Consider the following 15,009-nt stretch of genomic DNA (forward strand, 5'->3'; position numbering starts at 1 on the left):
GGTCTGAGTTCACCCTCTAAGCTGGTGGGTCACCAACTGGTCCCTCCCTTCACTTAGCGCATCCATGTGTCAGCTTGGAGCCTCTGCTCACCCTCCTTCCCTTTTCCTCTTAGCAACGTGCCACTTCCCTCCCCTGGCTGGGTTTACCCAGCTCTCCTTCACTTTCCTGTAATCGTAACCAGTAAGCAATGCCGTAGGTCTCTCCCCTCCGCAGCCTCCCTTGTGCGGCTGGTTTCACTCTCCACTTGGATCTTGACAGAGGCAGAAGCCAACATCCTTTCTATGCCAGACAGGGCCCCTCAGGCTCTGCTGCACTTTGTGGATGATTGCTATGTCCATCGCAAGAGCGTGTCCGACGAGAGCTTGTGTAAGTGAATCCACACTCTTCTTCTCTGCAAACTGCCAAACTGTTCGCGTGGTGGCAAACCCACTGAGGGCAGGAACTGACCCTGACTCATTCATTAGGGTATCAACAGCACTGTAACAATGGCCTGGTCCATAGTAGATAATCAAAACGTATTTGGTGGTTGCACCGACTAATTTTTCTTTTTAAACCCTGCCATTCAATTCTTTGTTTCCATTTGAGGGTCCAGGCGATCCTCAGAAATATTTAGGCTCAATTTTCCTCTTTTGTCTATTCTAATTCCTGATCATGCTTTTCTCCCTATTGGTTTTTGTGAGTCTAATATCCCCCCCAACCCCACCCCAGGAACCTTCTCTTTCAACTTAAGCCTTTGAAATTTCAGATTGCTCCAGGTCTTTTCCTCTTTGCAGTTTCAGCTAAAACATAAGAATGAAAAGCTGTAAGGGAACTGAGAGTCAGAGCCCTTGGCTTCTGACCCATGCCTTCTCCCACCTCTACCATATTTCTCAGCTTCCCTCCTCACTGTGGGTCTTAGTTTCCCCATTTGGACCCTGGAAGGGTCAGAATATCAGTGGGGATCTTTTTAGCAATGGAAAATCGGCACAAACCTAATTTACGCAGAAGCAGGAGACAGAAAGAAGGTGGCTAGGAGTGGGGCAGCCCTAGGTGGCAGGGGACCCGGGGCCTCCCGCCAGTCCCCTTGCTGTCTGTGCTGCGCTGAGGTCCCTTTTGCTGAAGTGGGGGCTCCACTGAGCTGGGCAAACGAGAGGGGCACTGCAATTCTGAGGCAGAATGATTCCTAGCCCTGCTAATCCACTGGACTGTCTGAAAGGGTCACGTCAGCAGACAGAGGCAGGGATCCGCACACACATACGCTCTGAACAGAACACGGGCCCCAGAAACAGCTTCAGCAAGCTCAGGCTTTTCTCGGAGAACTTCCTCCTTTGTTCAGGTTTTTGCCATTTCTATTTTCATTTCCTAGTTTCTTCTCACACTCTTCCTCTTCCCCCACCGAAGAAGTTACTACAAATTCTAACAATTTCTACTTGTACGTCTTGGCTGTTATCTGTTGCACGGCCCCTCCCCACCCCCACTCCTGGTCTCCATAGACGAGACGACTTATCATTCAGTTCACCCACTTTTGGTTAAACTGTATCTCAGTTTCTTCACCAAAAAAGGGTAGTCAAAAGGAAGGACTCTGTGGCCATGACAGTATATTCTAGAATTCTGAGAGCATGACTTTTATTATTATTATTATTATTAAATTACACTTTTTAATAGTACCCGTCGTGGGGTGGAAGGACGGGTAAAATAGACCAAGGGGATTAAGAGCGCACTTTCCATGATGAGCACTGAGAAGTGTGTACAACTGTTGAATCACTATATATTGTATACCTGAAACTAATGTAACACTGTATGTTCATTATAGTTAAATAAAAAAAAAAAAATCGTACTCAGAGTGAAAAATCTCACAGAACAGATGAGTAAAAAAGATGAAAGTAAAAGCCTATTGTCCTGCCCTCCCCACAGCCCCATCTCCCTGTCACCAGTCCCCTACATTAAACATTGCTAACTGTGTCTGAGTGTCTTTCCAGAGTATATTTGTGAAAATGGAAACATACGTTATTTATACAAAAAGGTGATTTACATACTACTTTGTTTCAACCCTTTTCCTTTAGTATCTTAGAGATCTTTTAGAGATCTTTATCACCCCTACTGATCTCATTCTTTTGAACTGCAGGATAAAATCCACTGTAGAGTCGCACTCAGTTTTTGAATCTATTTACATATCTCCTTATTGATACATACTTGTGTTTTTAGGTAGATGCCACATACCATGGTTTGTTTATCAAATGAGGATATATTACACTGTTGTACAGTGAGCCCTTTTACTTTATAATATATTTTGGCTTCATATCAGCTGGTACAGAGCTTCCTCCTTTTTTTTTTTAATAATGGATTCTATTTTTTGGCGCAGTTTTAGGTTCCTGGTAAAGTTGAGAAGGAAGGTGCAGAGATTTCCCCTATACCCCTGCCTCCACATACATATACCAAAGAGGTACATTTATTACAGTTGATGAACCTACATCGACAGATGATAATCACCCAAGGTCCGTAGTTTACGTCAGGGTCCGCTCTTGGGGTTGCACAATCTAAAGATTTCAACAAATGTACAATGACATATATCCACCATCATAGTGTCATGCAGCCTAGTTTCACTGCCCTAAAAATCCTCTGTGCTCTGCCTCTTCATTCCTCCCTCCCCGCTGACCTCTGACAACGTCTGGTCTCTTTACTCTCTCCCTAATTTTGGCTTTTCCTGAAATTCATAGAGTTGGAATCACACAGCGTGTGTAGCCTTTTCAGATTGTCTGCTTCCACTTAGTAATATGCATTTATGTTTCTTTCATATCTTTTCATAGCTTAATAGCTCATTTCTTTTTAGTGCAGAATAAGATTCCATTGTCTGGCCGGACCACAGTTTATTTATCCGTTGACCTACTGAAGGACCTCTTGGTTGCTACCAAGTTTGGCAATGATGAATAAAACTGCTACAAGTATCTGCATTTGCATAATCATCCATGTATGTCAATACATTATGCAGCCTTATTTCCAGTTTTTTTTTTTACTACTCTAAATAATATTATGCTAAATAATTTTTTTTTTAATTTTTTTGCTAAACTGCAGTGACCGTCCTTCCCATAAATGTTACAGATCTGCCTGCTTGGGACAATGACCATGTAACTGTAATGTGTGGCTAACAGGGTCTTCCTGAGTCTTGCTCCAACCCTGAGCTTTTGTAAAGCATTACATTTTGCCGGTGTGGTAGATAAGAAAAGGTTTCTTGCTGTTTCTGGATTTTGCATGTAGATCCATTCACTTCCTCTCAGGCCCCGTGGCCCAGATGACCACCCCATATGTTCCCACAGCTTGCCCCAGGTCCCTCCCCCTGTGTCAGCCTGAACTCTCCTCTTGCTGAGGTCTGTCCTGTATTTTCCTGCAGCAATAAACACAGTCCCTATAGGAAAGCAGCCCTTTCCTGGCAACCAGCCCCACAGTCACACACACTTGTGCATTTGATTCACCACCTGTCCGGCAGCGGTAGATAGGAGAAGAGTCCATATCTGCTTTACAAAGGAGGAAACAAACACCTGGCACCAAGCGGAGAGCAATGGGGGCAGCCTGTCACTCCCTTGCCGCATTGGTTTCTTTCCTTATCCGCCCCTCTGGCAAGGGCTGCTTGTCACACCTCTGTGAAATAGTCTCATTTATCCCACTCTGGGCTTTTTTCCGGACTGTCCCACCCCCTTCCATGATTTCCTGTAAACCTCAACTCCTTATCCCAGCATTCAGGGGCTTCCAAAATACATAGCCCAAATCACACCTTACTGTTCCCCAACCCATGGACCAGATGGCCTAGCCCTCTGGGAATAATTGCTGTTTCTCGAACATAGTTCAAAGTTTCCCACGTCTACATCCATTCCCATGGTTTCTTCTCTGTGGCATTCCCTCCTTCCACACCTGACTACCAAAGTCACGTCTGTCCTCCATGCCCAGCTCATGGCCACCAACCGAATGCAGCTCTTTGATTTCTCTTCATCGTCCCTCACATAACGAACAAGGCCAGGCTTCTGTTAATGCAGATCTATTTTAAGCCTCTTTTCTAGCCTTTACACACACCCTGTCATATCATTAATCTTCTTATCTTTGCCGGGTTACAGTAAATCCTTGAGAGGCAGCACCGTGTTTAATGGCCAACCATGACCCCCTAGGGCTTTCAGCAGGACCTGGGAGTCATAACTGAGATGCCCAAAACTCTGCCACAGATGTTTGTAACACAACAAAACTGAAATAATTCTATACAACCTGGTATACAATTTGTTTTTATACCTTAATGATAAAGCATGGACAACTTCCGGAGTCCACACATTTAGATCTACTTCATTCTCTTTAATAATTACACATCATGATATATGGGTTTCTTCTGGTTTACTTAATCATTTCCCCTTTCTGAACAATTAGTTTTGTTTTATTCTTTATGACAAACAAGACTGAAACTGGATCTTGACATATATATCTGACATTGAAGGAACAAATTTCAAACAAGGGAATTGCTAGATGAAAGGATATATACAGGGCGCCTGGGTGGCTCAGTTGTTTAAGCGACTGCCTTCGGCTCAGGTCATGATCCTGGAGTCCTGGGATTGAGTCCCGCATTGGGCTCCCTGCTCAGCGGGGGGTCTGCTTCTCCCTCTGACCCTCTTCCCTCTTGTGCTGTCTCATTCTCTCTCTCAAATAAATAAATAAAAAATCTTTAAAAAAAAAAAAAAGAAAGGATATATACATTTTACATTTTGGTGAATTCTACCAAATTACTCTCCAAACAGCTCTGCTAATTTATTTTTTCTTTTTAAGAATCTCATTAGTCTCTTGGCTAGAGACTCCCTGTTATCTGATGCTCACCTGTTCTTTTGGAGGTTTTCCCTAGGTCTCCTCCTCAGCGTTTATGTGGCAAGACAGGACCGAATTCATCATTTTGCCCACAAAACCAAGTCCCTAGCTCTATCACAGTATTTACTTCATTACATGGCAGGCAGGTTCATGTACCAACCTCCCTTACCAGCGTGTGAGTTTCTTAAAGGCAAGGACCTTTGTTCAACTGCGTATTTTGTAATATCCTTCAGCTCCATATTTTAAGAATATCTAGGTAAATGTGTGTGTGTGTGTGTGTGTGTGTGTTGGGGTTGGGGACCTGTGCAGGAGGAGGGGAGAAGGGAAAGAGGTGGGAAGGAAGAGCACTAGGAATGGAGGAAGGACATGGACAAAGTTCAGAGGCTCATGGCCAGTGACACCCAAATTCTGACATCCACCCTCTTTTTTTAGAAATTGTGACCAGGATGCTTGACCCCAAATCTTGGTCATTTAACCTTTTTCCCCATAAGTGATTGGGAACCGCTGCCTCTTTACCCCAGCCGTCTGGTAAAAGTCAGCTGCAAGGGCACTTCCACCTTCCCAGCCTGGACATGCAGTCCTTGCACTGGCTGGACTTCCGCATCTGAGTCCTGAGTTAGTGGGTCAGAGTCAGGCGTCCAATCAGACAGAACTAGTTTTGAAGCCCTTCTGCTCCTTTTACCTACCACGTTACCTGGGGCAGGCTGTAATTTCTTTCAAAAACCTCCATGTTCTCATCTGTAAAATGGGGATAACTGCATCTACCTCATAACGTTGCACAGAAATGAGAAAAGAGGAGAGTATGTCTAAGGCGCTACGCCCAGCTCCTGTATATAATACACACACAGTTAATAAGAACTGTGTCTGTTGTCTCTCGGGCCCCTTGACCACCCCTCGACTTCAATGCCATTAGTCAATTCAGCCTTCTTATTTGACAGACGGAGGACCAGACTGAGACCCGGGGAGGGACAACCACACAGAGCTGTGAGGGCCAGGACAGGGCTCCTCCTCCTCTGGGCCCAGGGCATGTTTCACTGCCCCACAGTGGTTAGCCTAGCTGGGGCCTCCGGACCTCCTCTCCTTGACCCAGTGAGATCTCTCACTGGACACTGCTTTGGAGAGAGGTTGGCCCTGTTTCCTTTCCTGAGTGGACCGAAGGCACTTTTCTTCCTCTGCCCTTCTTTCCCCACCATGGCTAGCTTTCTGTTCTCCCCTCAGCCCTACTTCATGCCCTCCTCTGCTCCAGCAAACACTGCTTGATCCCCACAATCATTCTACTTCTTGCCTGTAGGGCCCACTGCACATTATACACTTTCTTTTCTGAGGCTCAAACCCTAGGAGGTTTGCAGTTAGCAGTTCTTCAGCCCAAGAGGCTGCGTAGACAAGCCCTTCCTTGTGGTAGGTGTCCCGAGTGCCATAGCTAACAGACCTTTCCACGGCGTCTCTGAGTTTCATACCAATAGTTAACTTAGAATTTACTATATGCCAAGCCAATTCTAACCACTTTGCAGATATTAACTCATTTGTTCTTCTTAACAACCCCATGAGACTGTGAGATACTATTATCAACGACTCCCATTTACCGAAGAGGAAATCGAGACACAAGGAGATTAAGTAAGTAATTGTTCAGGGTTCTACAGCTCAGAAACGGAGGAACCAGGCCTTCAAACCAAGCAGTTGGCTCCAGAGTTGCTCCAGAGCTCCCCAGAGGACCAGACTGTGCCTGGATCATTGCCTGAAGCCACACACCGATTTTGCCTCTCCCCTCCATGGCTGGTTTCTCTTCCTTCCTCCATCAATCACTTGCACACAAACCTTCATCTCTGCAGCAGATACTAGGAAATCCAACCTAAGACATTTCCCAAAAATCCATCCCAAAGGTTGTACATTAGCAGTTTGATGTATTCAAAAGATTCTGTTTCTCCGTTGGATCAATTCATTTATTCATTTAAAAGATTGCCCCTGATCATGGAACACTTCATCTAAAACTAATGATGTAATGTATGGGGATTAACATAAGAATAAAAAAAAAATAAAAGTAAAAAAAATAAAAATAAAAATAAAATAAATAAAAGATTGCCCCTGGAGAAATGAATAAAATGTCCTGAAATTGGAGGTGTGCTGGAAAATCCAGGATGATGATGATGATGATGATGATTAACACTTTTGGAAACTCTGTGCTAAGTTCCTTAAATGCATTATTTCATTTAACCACCAAAGGCATCCTCTGTGGGTATACTGCAGCTCAGGGAACACGTCCAGTGTAATGACAACCACTGACAGACACATGATCCCAAATCTCTTTATCTCCTAATCATTATGATATTCTATCTTGATGTCCAGTCCAAACCTCAAATTCTATATGGCCATATCTGAATTCATCACCACTTCCTGTCCTAAAGACCCTCATGCCACTGCTGGGCAATGGCCCGGTCTCCTTTGACTCAACTCCCAACCCTCAACCCATCCAAGTTATGCTGATCTGTTCTATTGTCATGTCTCTTGGTTCTCTCCCTTCCTTTCCTTTTTTTTTTTTTTTAAAGATTTTATTTATTTATTTGTGAGAGAGAATGAGACAGAGAGAGAGAGCACGAGATGGGGGAGGGTCAGAGGGAGAAGCAGACTCCCCGCCGAGCAGGGAGCCCGATGCGGGACTCGATCCCGGGACTCCAGGATCATGACCTGAGCCGAAGGCAGTCGCTTAACCAACTGAGCCACCCAGGCGCCCTCTCCCTTCCTTTCCAAACCCACTTTTTCATGCATTCTTTCTATTACCTCAACAACCATTCTGGGAATTTTATCCCCTTTTTACAAAGAACCACTCTGAGGTCCAGAGGGCTTAAGCATATTGCTTGAAGCACTCGACTGGCTAAGGGCAGAGTCGCCATTGGAACCCAGACCCACCTGGTTCCAAAACAAAAATGTTTTTTTCCAGCACAGCGGTGGGTCTCAGTAGCACAAGTCTGGGGCTGAGATCCCTTTAGATGGAAGAAGAAATGATTTTAAACACTTCAATCACACTACGTTAGAAACAGTATAGTACTTAGGAGTTGTTCCCTTCTTGATTTTCTTTCCATCTTTTAAAATAGATGGAGAAAGTACCATTCAGTGCTAGAATACCATTAATATCTCCCCAGCACTTGCTAATCTTCCTTTCCAATAAAAAGAGAGCAAGCCTCAGGCTCAGAACTTTGGCAGGCAACAAAATCTAGCTAGAATTTATTAACATTGTTTTGTTTTCATTGTTACCTTCTATTTATGACAGATGACGCTGGTTTTCCACGTGCAGTAATGGCAGTAATACAAAATATTCTTTAAAAATACATGTATTTGCATTTTAGAAATGAGTCAATGTCAAAAAAATATTTAGTAAATAATGGTACACCTGTTAACGCGGAATAGCAGGAATCGCAATGGTGAAGTTTGGGGTGGGGAGGGGAACATAGCCAAGTTGTTTTGTAGGGTATTGACAGGTTTTGCTCGCCAGCTCCTCAGTGGCTTCAGAGTCAAGAACTCAACTCCTCAGAGATCTTCCACGTGCTTCCTTCCCACAACAGCCTCATTCAGCGTAGAATAGGAGGGCCTTCGATATCACCTAGGCCAACCTCATGTCATGGATGGATATTGAGGCTCAAAGAAAGAAGGTGACTTGATTAAGGTTATTTGTAACGTTATAACTGTTCTGGGCCCAGAGCCTGGGTCTCCTGATCCCCCAGCCATGTTCCCTCCTCTGCACCAAACTGCGTTCATCACACGGAAGTACGCATCATCACACACCGTTCATTCCCATATCTGCAGGAGACACCAAGCGATGCCCCTCAGATTCAGCAAAAGAATTAAGCCCTATGCCCTAAGGCATCCATTACATTGTATGTAACAACTTAATCTCTCTCTTATATCCCTAGGAGGGTAATAGTTAGGTACCATTCTTGGGAGAATTGTAAGAAGAGTCACTCCGTTTTCTGCAAGGTTTCATTCTCTTGCAAAGCCCCAGCTGAGAAAAGTTGCTGGAGGTTAGCCTCTTCAGATGTCTTCAGGCCAAGGAGCCCTTCATATAACAAACTGCAGTCTCTCCTGCTTTCATTTAAGCCATCTCCTCTTGTTCAGTCCCCCTGAGACGTGGAGAGTTTATTAGCATGTCTCTCATAAAACGCTAGCGCAGCAGGAAATTAAATTCATCTGGTATAATCAGCTGTTCCGAAAGCTTTGTTGGTTGCTCTGCTTCTTTGTGGTTGCCAAGGTGACTGCAAATTGATTATTTGAGGACTTGTTTATGATAATTCCAGGTATTGATGTTAAGTTTAGACACTGACAGACCCAAGTATGAATAGATTTGCCATTATGGTAAAGGAGTCTCCAAACCCAAGGGACCAAGGGATATTTAAGCTGAAGGGAAGGCTCAGGAGAACTCCAAGGGATTCTCCCGAAAGCTTGAGGACAGTCTTGCTCTCGGGAAGAGAGGAAGCTTGTTTTGAGTGGCCTCAGGGGGCAGACTTAAAATCCGCAGGCAGAAGCTGTAAGATGGATTTCAGTTCACTATCTGGACAGTCAGAAACATACAAAGGCAGAAGGTTCTGGTGAGCTTGCCCTTGCTAGAGCTGTCTGAGAGTTTTGGTGCATGTATTGTGTAAGGGGCTGGTCAGACTGTAAGATGCTTCATTCAAAAACCATGAACATTCCACCCGGCATATTATATAACTCAGTGGTAATGGTAAGTTTTCAGTCATGTTTCTTTCTAAGGCACCAAGCTTTGTCCCTGTTTTCATTCTTTTTCACAGAAATCCAAATTAAAAACAAATTACTCATTATTCATGTTCAAAGTGTCCTTTCACACATAGGACCTGATAAGATCAATGTGCATTCTACATGTACATTTTGATTCAAAAATAAGAGAACAGTAAGAGTTATCTCTTTTGCAAGGGAGGATGCTGAACACTTTACATGCATTTAATCTCCTTTAATGTAAATTTAATGGGATGAAGGTATACAGAGGTAATATTCAAGACAGACATTTAAGACCATTATTTAGAAAGAAATCTACAGATTTTTCTCTGCTCAGAGGATCATAAAGATGAAAGGAATCTCATCTAAGCCAAGAACGGGATAAGATTTTCCTAAGCTGTCCAGCTAATGGTGTGAGGACATTTCCTGGCACCACGGAACCTTACTCCTATTCAAACGTTTGTTCAGTAAATCAAAATGTGTTTTGTTTTGTTTTGTTTTGTTTCTGTTTGGCAGGCAGGAAACGACAAATCAGTGTCTTAAGGGATTGACAAAATATGTAATTAGACACTATCAATTACCGTAAAAGAGCCTGCTTTTTCTTACATCAGATAAAGGTGCATGTAGTCTAAGAACTTCCCAGTTCAGCTGAAGCACTAAGTCGCTAAGGCTGCAAGCCTAGTGAGCAGGGCCAAAGTACTCTGCTGGGAAATGAAGTGACAGCGTTGGGCGAAGAGCAGGCCTGGACCCTTTATCTTGCCTGCCACCTTCGACTAGACACTTCTTACTTCTGCACTTTAGTTTCCTCATTTGCAAACTGGAGGGGTGGGGGGAAATGAACGGAATGATCTATTAAACTCTGTCCCATTCTAACTCTCTCCACTCCTGTAACTCTAAGAGGAGGTCAGGAGAAGACTCTTGGTGTGAAGACAGCATCTTGAAATTCCTATCAGCTTGGTGATGCAGCAGAGAGAAGGAGAGGGAGAGGGAGGGAGGGAGAGAGGGAGGGAGAGAGAAAGAAAAGGCGAGAAGGGGTGGGGGGAGAGAGGGAGAGATTGTCCATTTGGGAAAGCTGATGGGTAAGAACCTGGAACCTCCTCGTTGACATAAGCCGTCTTCCCTTCTTGATTTAGTGTTTGTGGGTTTTTAAAAAGGTGTTTCCCAAAATAGTCAAAGTTAAACTTTTAGATGACTTATATGTATATCTAAATGATCAATTAGTGTTTGTCTTGAAAGGGCTTTCTTTGTTCTTTTTGTTGTTGTCTTTATGGGAAGGTTAAACAATATGCTTATTTATTCCATAGCTTCGCAAACAGGAAGGAGGTTTTAAATGGCTTAGTTCCACAATTTGGGCTAGATGTATATTTAAAGAAACTGTGTTGCATAACAGACACTGCTTCTTCCTAAAATGCATCATTCCAGAGCCAATTTTGGAAAACACAAATATGGGGTGGGTATATTTTGAAAACCATAGGAACATAATTGATCTTTAATTAATATTTGCGCCTTTGATGGGAAATATTTGCTTTTTAAGGCATCTGTCCTGTGAAAACAATCTCTGGCTGGTAAAGGAAGTTAAAGGGAGCATGCAGGTTAAATTTTGTTTCTGAGCTTTACTTCTACAGTAAACACCCAAGTTACTTTTGTCCTAAAGTATTTGATTGTTCTATTAGAGAAGACGAAAAACACGTTCTAAACTACTAAGTGATTTGTATACATTTCATTTATAACCCATGTTTGTGTGGCATATATATGTGCAAAAGTACTTTCACATTTATTATCATATATTCCATTCTCACTCCGCCCAACGGAAGTGACTTTATTCTCCACTTAGAGATGGAAGAAATTAGGCTCCATCTTTTTGATGTGCCTAAGGAAGGTAAGCTAGAAAGTGCTATGACAGGGGGTCTGGAACCCGAGTATTCCAATTCTGGTTGTAGTCTCTTGTCTCGCCTCCATTCCCCCCTGCATGTGATGATAGTGTACCTCAAAAAGATGAGTTTTAGAGTCAAGAAGACCTGGGTTCATCTCCTGCCTCTGGCACTGCCTGGCCCTGTGCCCTTGGGCAAGCTATTTTCCTCTTTGAGCCCCATTTGTGAATTAAGCTAAAAATAGTACTCCCCCCACCATGGGACTGTGGGAAGGATTAAATGGAATAATGCATGAAAAGTACATAGCAGAATGTTCCCTAAATGTTAGCCATTGTTATGTTATTATGTAATCTACAAAGTATGTTTGGTTACACTGCATGAAATGCTTTCAGTCTTTCAAAGAAGCTACTAATACTTGTGAAATCAAACCCTGAAAATTAATTTCTTTTTAACAGTAAAGTCATACCCCAGATGCAAAGGATAATATTTCCCCGACAAAGACCCTAGTCTGAAGGTTTGGTCTGACTTTTTTTTTTTAAAGGAGAAATTATCTTCTTTCCTGTGTTTCAAAACTTTCTTAATGTTAACACATCCTAATAGTCTGAGCCATATGAAATGGACACTTTTAAAGTCAGAAACCACAGAAGAGTGGCAATTTCATATGGCTCGACCCAACAGATCAACAAACTGCATGGCAGATGAAAGGATTTTTCTAGCTGCAGTGGGCTTGCTGAAGAAGATGAGGTTAAAAGGAAAATTATTCCATTTTCAACTCATCTTCATTCCCACAGATAACCAGGGAGTGATGCCCCACTCCCAAGAATTACACATTTAAGCGCACAACCTTCTCCTTCTGTCCTCAAATGCATACATGCGTACCCCAGCTCCAGCTCCGAATGAAAACCAAGGGGTGAAATTGTATGTCTCAATGCCTGCAAATTCCCAAGGAGGGCACCAAAAGTACTTGACAGTGAGCGTGCTGAGGAAATCGGGCAGCTGTTGAAGTCGCCTCCTGTGGTCCTGCCAAATGTTTGAAAGGGAATGTGCCCTGTGTGCGTGTGTGTGTTGCGGGGGGAGGGGGAGTTTGGGGGGTCGTATGCACAAGTGAGGGGGTTTGGAGTACCTGGACGGGGACGTCCGAATCTGTGGCGCTCTGCCTGCCCCCCAAGCGAGCGTTTGTGTGTTGTTTACTTCTCTCTGTGTGTGTGCCCGTGCCTCTGGGCTTCTGGGTGCTTCTGTGTTTGTTTCTTGGCCCCGTCTCTGTTGGACAGGGGTGACTTTGTGCTGTGGGCTTCTGTGTGCGCGCTCACGCGAGTGTGCTTGTGGGTGCGCCGGACGGGTGTGTCTCCGTGTCGGTGGCTGTGGTTCTGTATAAGTCTCAGCATGTCTGTCGGGGTGCCTGTGTGCCTGTCCGTGCGTGTCTGGGTGGGCACCGTCGTCTCTGTTTCCGAATGCTGGGGAGCGGCCGCCCAGGCGCCCAGGCCGGACAGGTAGCAGCCCCCAGAAGAGCCCAAGGCTCCCGGTCGGCCGGTGAGCGCGCCGGCCCCAGCCGCAGGCCTCGGGGCCAGCCGGGAAGCCCGGCAGGGAGAGGTGGCCCGCCCGCCACCCGGGAGCAGCCGGGCCCCGCCCGGGCCAGCCCCGGGAGGGGGCGGGAGAGGGGAGGGGAGGGCGGGGAGGGGAGGGGACCTCGCCCTTTCGGGACTGCCCGCCCGCCATTGGCCGAAAGTTGCCGTACGTCACGGGGAGGGCAGTTCCCTAAAGTCCTGTGCACATAACGGGCAGCGCGCACTCCGGGGCGGCTCCTCCAGCGCGCCGGCCGGGTCCAACGCGCACGGGGAGCCCGGAGCACCCCGCAAGCTGAGCGCAGGACGCGGCCCCAGCACAGCCACCCCCCGGCCGCTGAATGAGGCTTCCCGGCGTCCGCTCGCTGCCCGCGGCGCCGCGCGGGAGGTCCGCCCGCTGAGGCGCGGCGGGTGCGCCGGCAGCCAGTGCGCTCACCTGCCAGCCTGCGCGCCATGGGGCAGCCCGGGAACCGCAGCGTCTTCTTGCTGGCGCCCAACGGAAGCCACGCGCCGGACCAAGATGGCACGCAGGAACGGAACGAGGCGTGGGTGGTGGGCATGGGCATCGTCATGTCGCTCATCGTCCTGGCCATCGTGTTCGGAAACGTGCTGGTCATCACAGCCATCGCCAGGTTCGAGCGTCTGCAGACGGTCACCAACTACTTCATCACCTCCCTGGCCTGTGCTGACCTGGTCATGGGCCTGGCGGTGGTGCCCTTTGGGGCCAGCCACATCCTCATGAAAATGTGGACCTTTGGCAACTTCTGGTGTGAGTTTTGGACTTCCATTGACGTGTTGTGCGTCACGGCCAGCATCGAGACCCTGTGCGTGATCGCAGTGGATCGCTACTTTGCTATCACATCACCCTTCAAGTACCAGAGCCTGCTGACCAAGAATAAGGCCCGGGTGGTCATTTTGATGGTGTGGGTCGTGTCAGGCCTTACCTCCTTCTTGCCCATCCAGATGCACTGGTACCGGGCCACCCACCAGGAAGCCATCAACTGCTATGCCAAGGAGACCTGCTGTGACTTCTTCACGAACCAAGCTTATGCCATTGCCTCCTCCATCGTGTCCTTCTACTTTCCTCTGGTGGTCATGGTCTTCGTCTACTCCCGGGTCTTCCAGGTGGCCCAAAGGCAGCTCCAGAAGATTGACAAATCTGAGGGCCGCTTCCATGCCCAAAACCTCAGCCAAGTGGAGCACGATGGGCGGAGCGGGCATGGACATCGCAGGGCCTCCAAGTTCTGCCTGAAGGAACACAAAGCCCTCAAAACTCTGGGCATTATCATGGGCACTTTCACCCTGTGCTGGCTGCCCTTCTTCATCGTCAACATAGTGCACGTGATCCAGGATAACCTCATCCCCAAGGAAGTTTACATCCTTCTAAATTGGGTGGGCTATGTCAACTCTGCTTTCAATCCCCTCATCTATTGCCGGAGCCCAGACTTCAGGATTGCCTTCCAGGAGCTTCTGTGCCTGCGCAGGTCTTCTCTGAAGGCCTGTGGGAATGGCTACTCCAACAACAGTAGCAGCAGAACCGACTATGCTGGGGAGCACAGTGGATGTCACCTGGGGCAAGAGAAAGACAGCGAACTGCTGTGTGAGGACCCCCCAGGCACGGAAGACCTTTTGAACCGTCAAGGTACTGTGCCTAACGATAGCATTGATTCACAAGGGAGGAATTGTAGTACAAACGACTCACTGCTCTAATACAGTTTTTCTACTTTTTATGAACCCCCCCCCCCCCAACAAAACACTAAATAGACTATTTAACTTGAGTGTAATACATTTAGAATAAAATTGTATAGAGATGTGCAGGAGGAAGGACAGCCTTCTGCCTTTTTTTATTTTTTTAAGCTGTAAAAAAGAGAAAGCATATTCGAGTGATTGTTTCTTGTACAGTTCGGTTCCCTTTTTTGCATGGAACGTGTCAGGTTGTGTCTGAAAGGCTTCAGTCCCAGAGGACCTGGGGCTGCTATGTTTTGATGACTTTTCCCGTGGATCTACCTCATTGGTCAAGTATTAGGGGTAATATATA

General features: G+C 46.0%; 1 protein-coding gene across 1 annotated transcript; it reads left to right on the forward strand.

Moving 5' to 3' along the window:
* The first annotated feature begins 13,205 nt into the window (after positions 1–13,205).
* ADRB2 (adrenoceptor beta 2) lies at positions 13,206–14,715 on the forward strand. The gene has a single exon (XM_034999552.1). It carries the CDS (start codon positions 13,425–13,427, stop codon positions 14,679–14,681), a length of 1,257 nt encoding a protein of 418 aa, XP_034855443.1. The 5' UTR covers positions 13,206–13,424; the 3' UTR covers positions 14,682–14,715.
* Positions 14,716–15,009: the final 294 nt, after the last annotated feature.

This window comes from Mirounga leonina, unplaced genomic scaffold (genome assembly GCF_011800145.1).
Source record: "Mirounga leonina isolate KUSES-001 unplaced genomic scaffold, KU_Mleo_1.0 Mir_99, whole genome shotgun sequence".
Lineage (NCBI taxonomy): Eukaryota > Metazoa > Chordata > Mammalia > Carnivora > Phocidae > Mirounga > Mirounga leonina.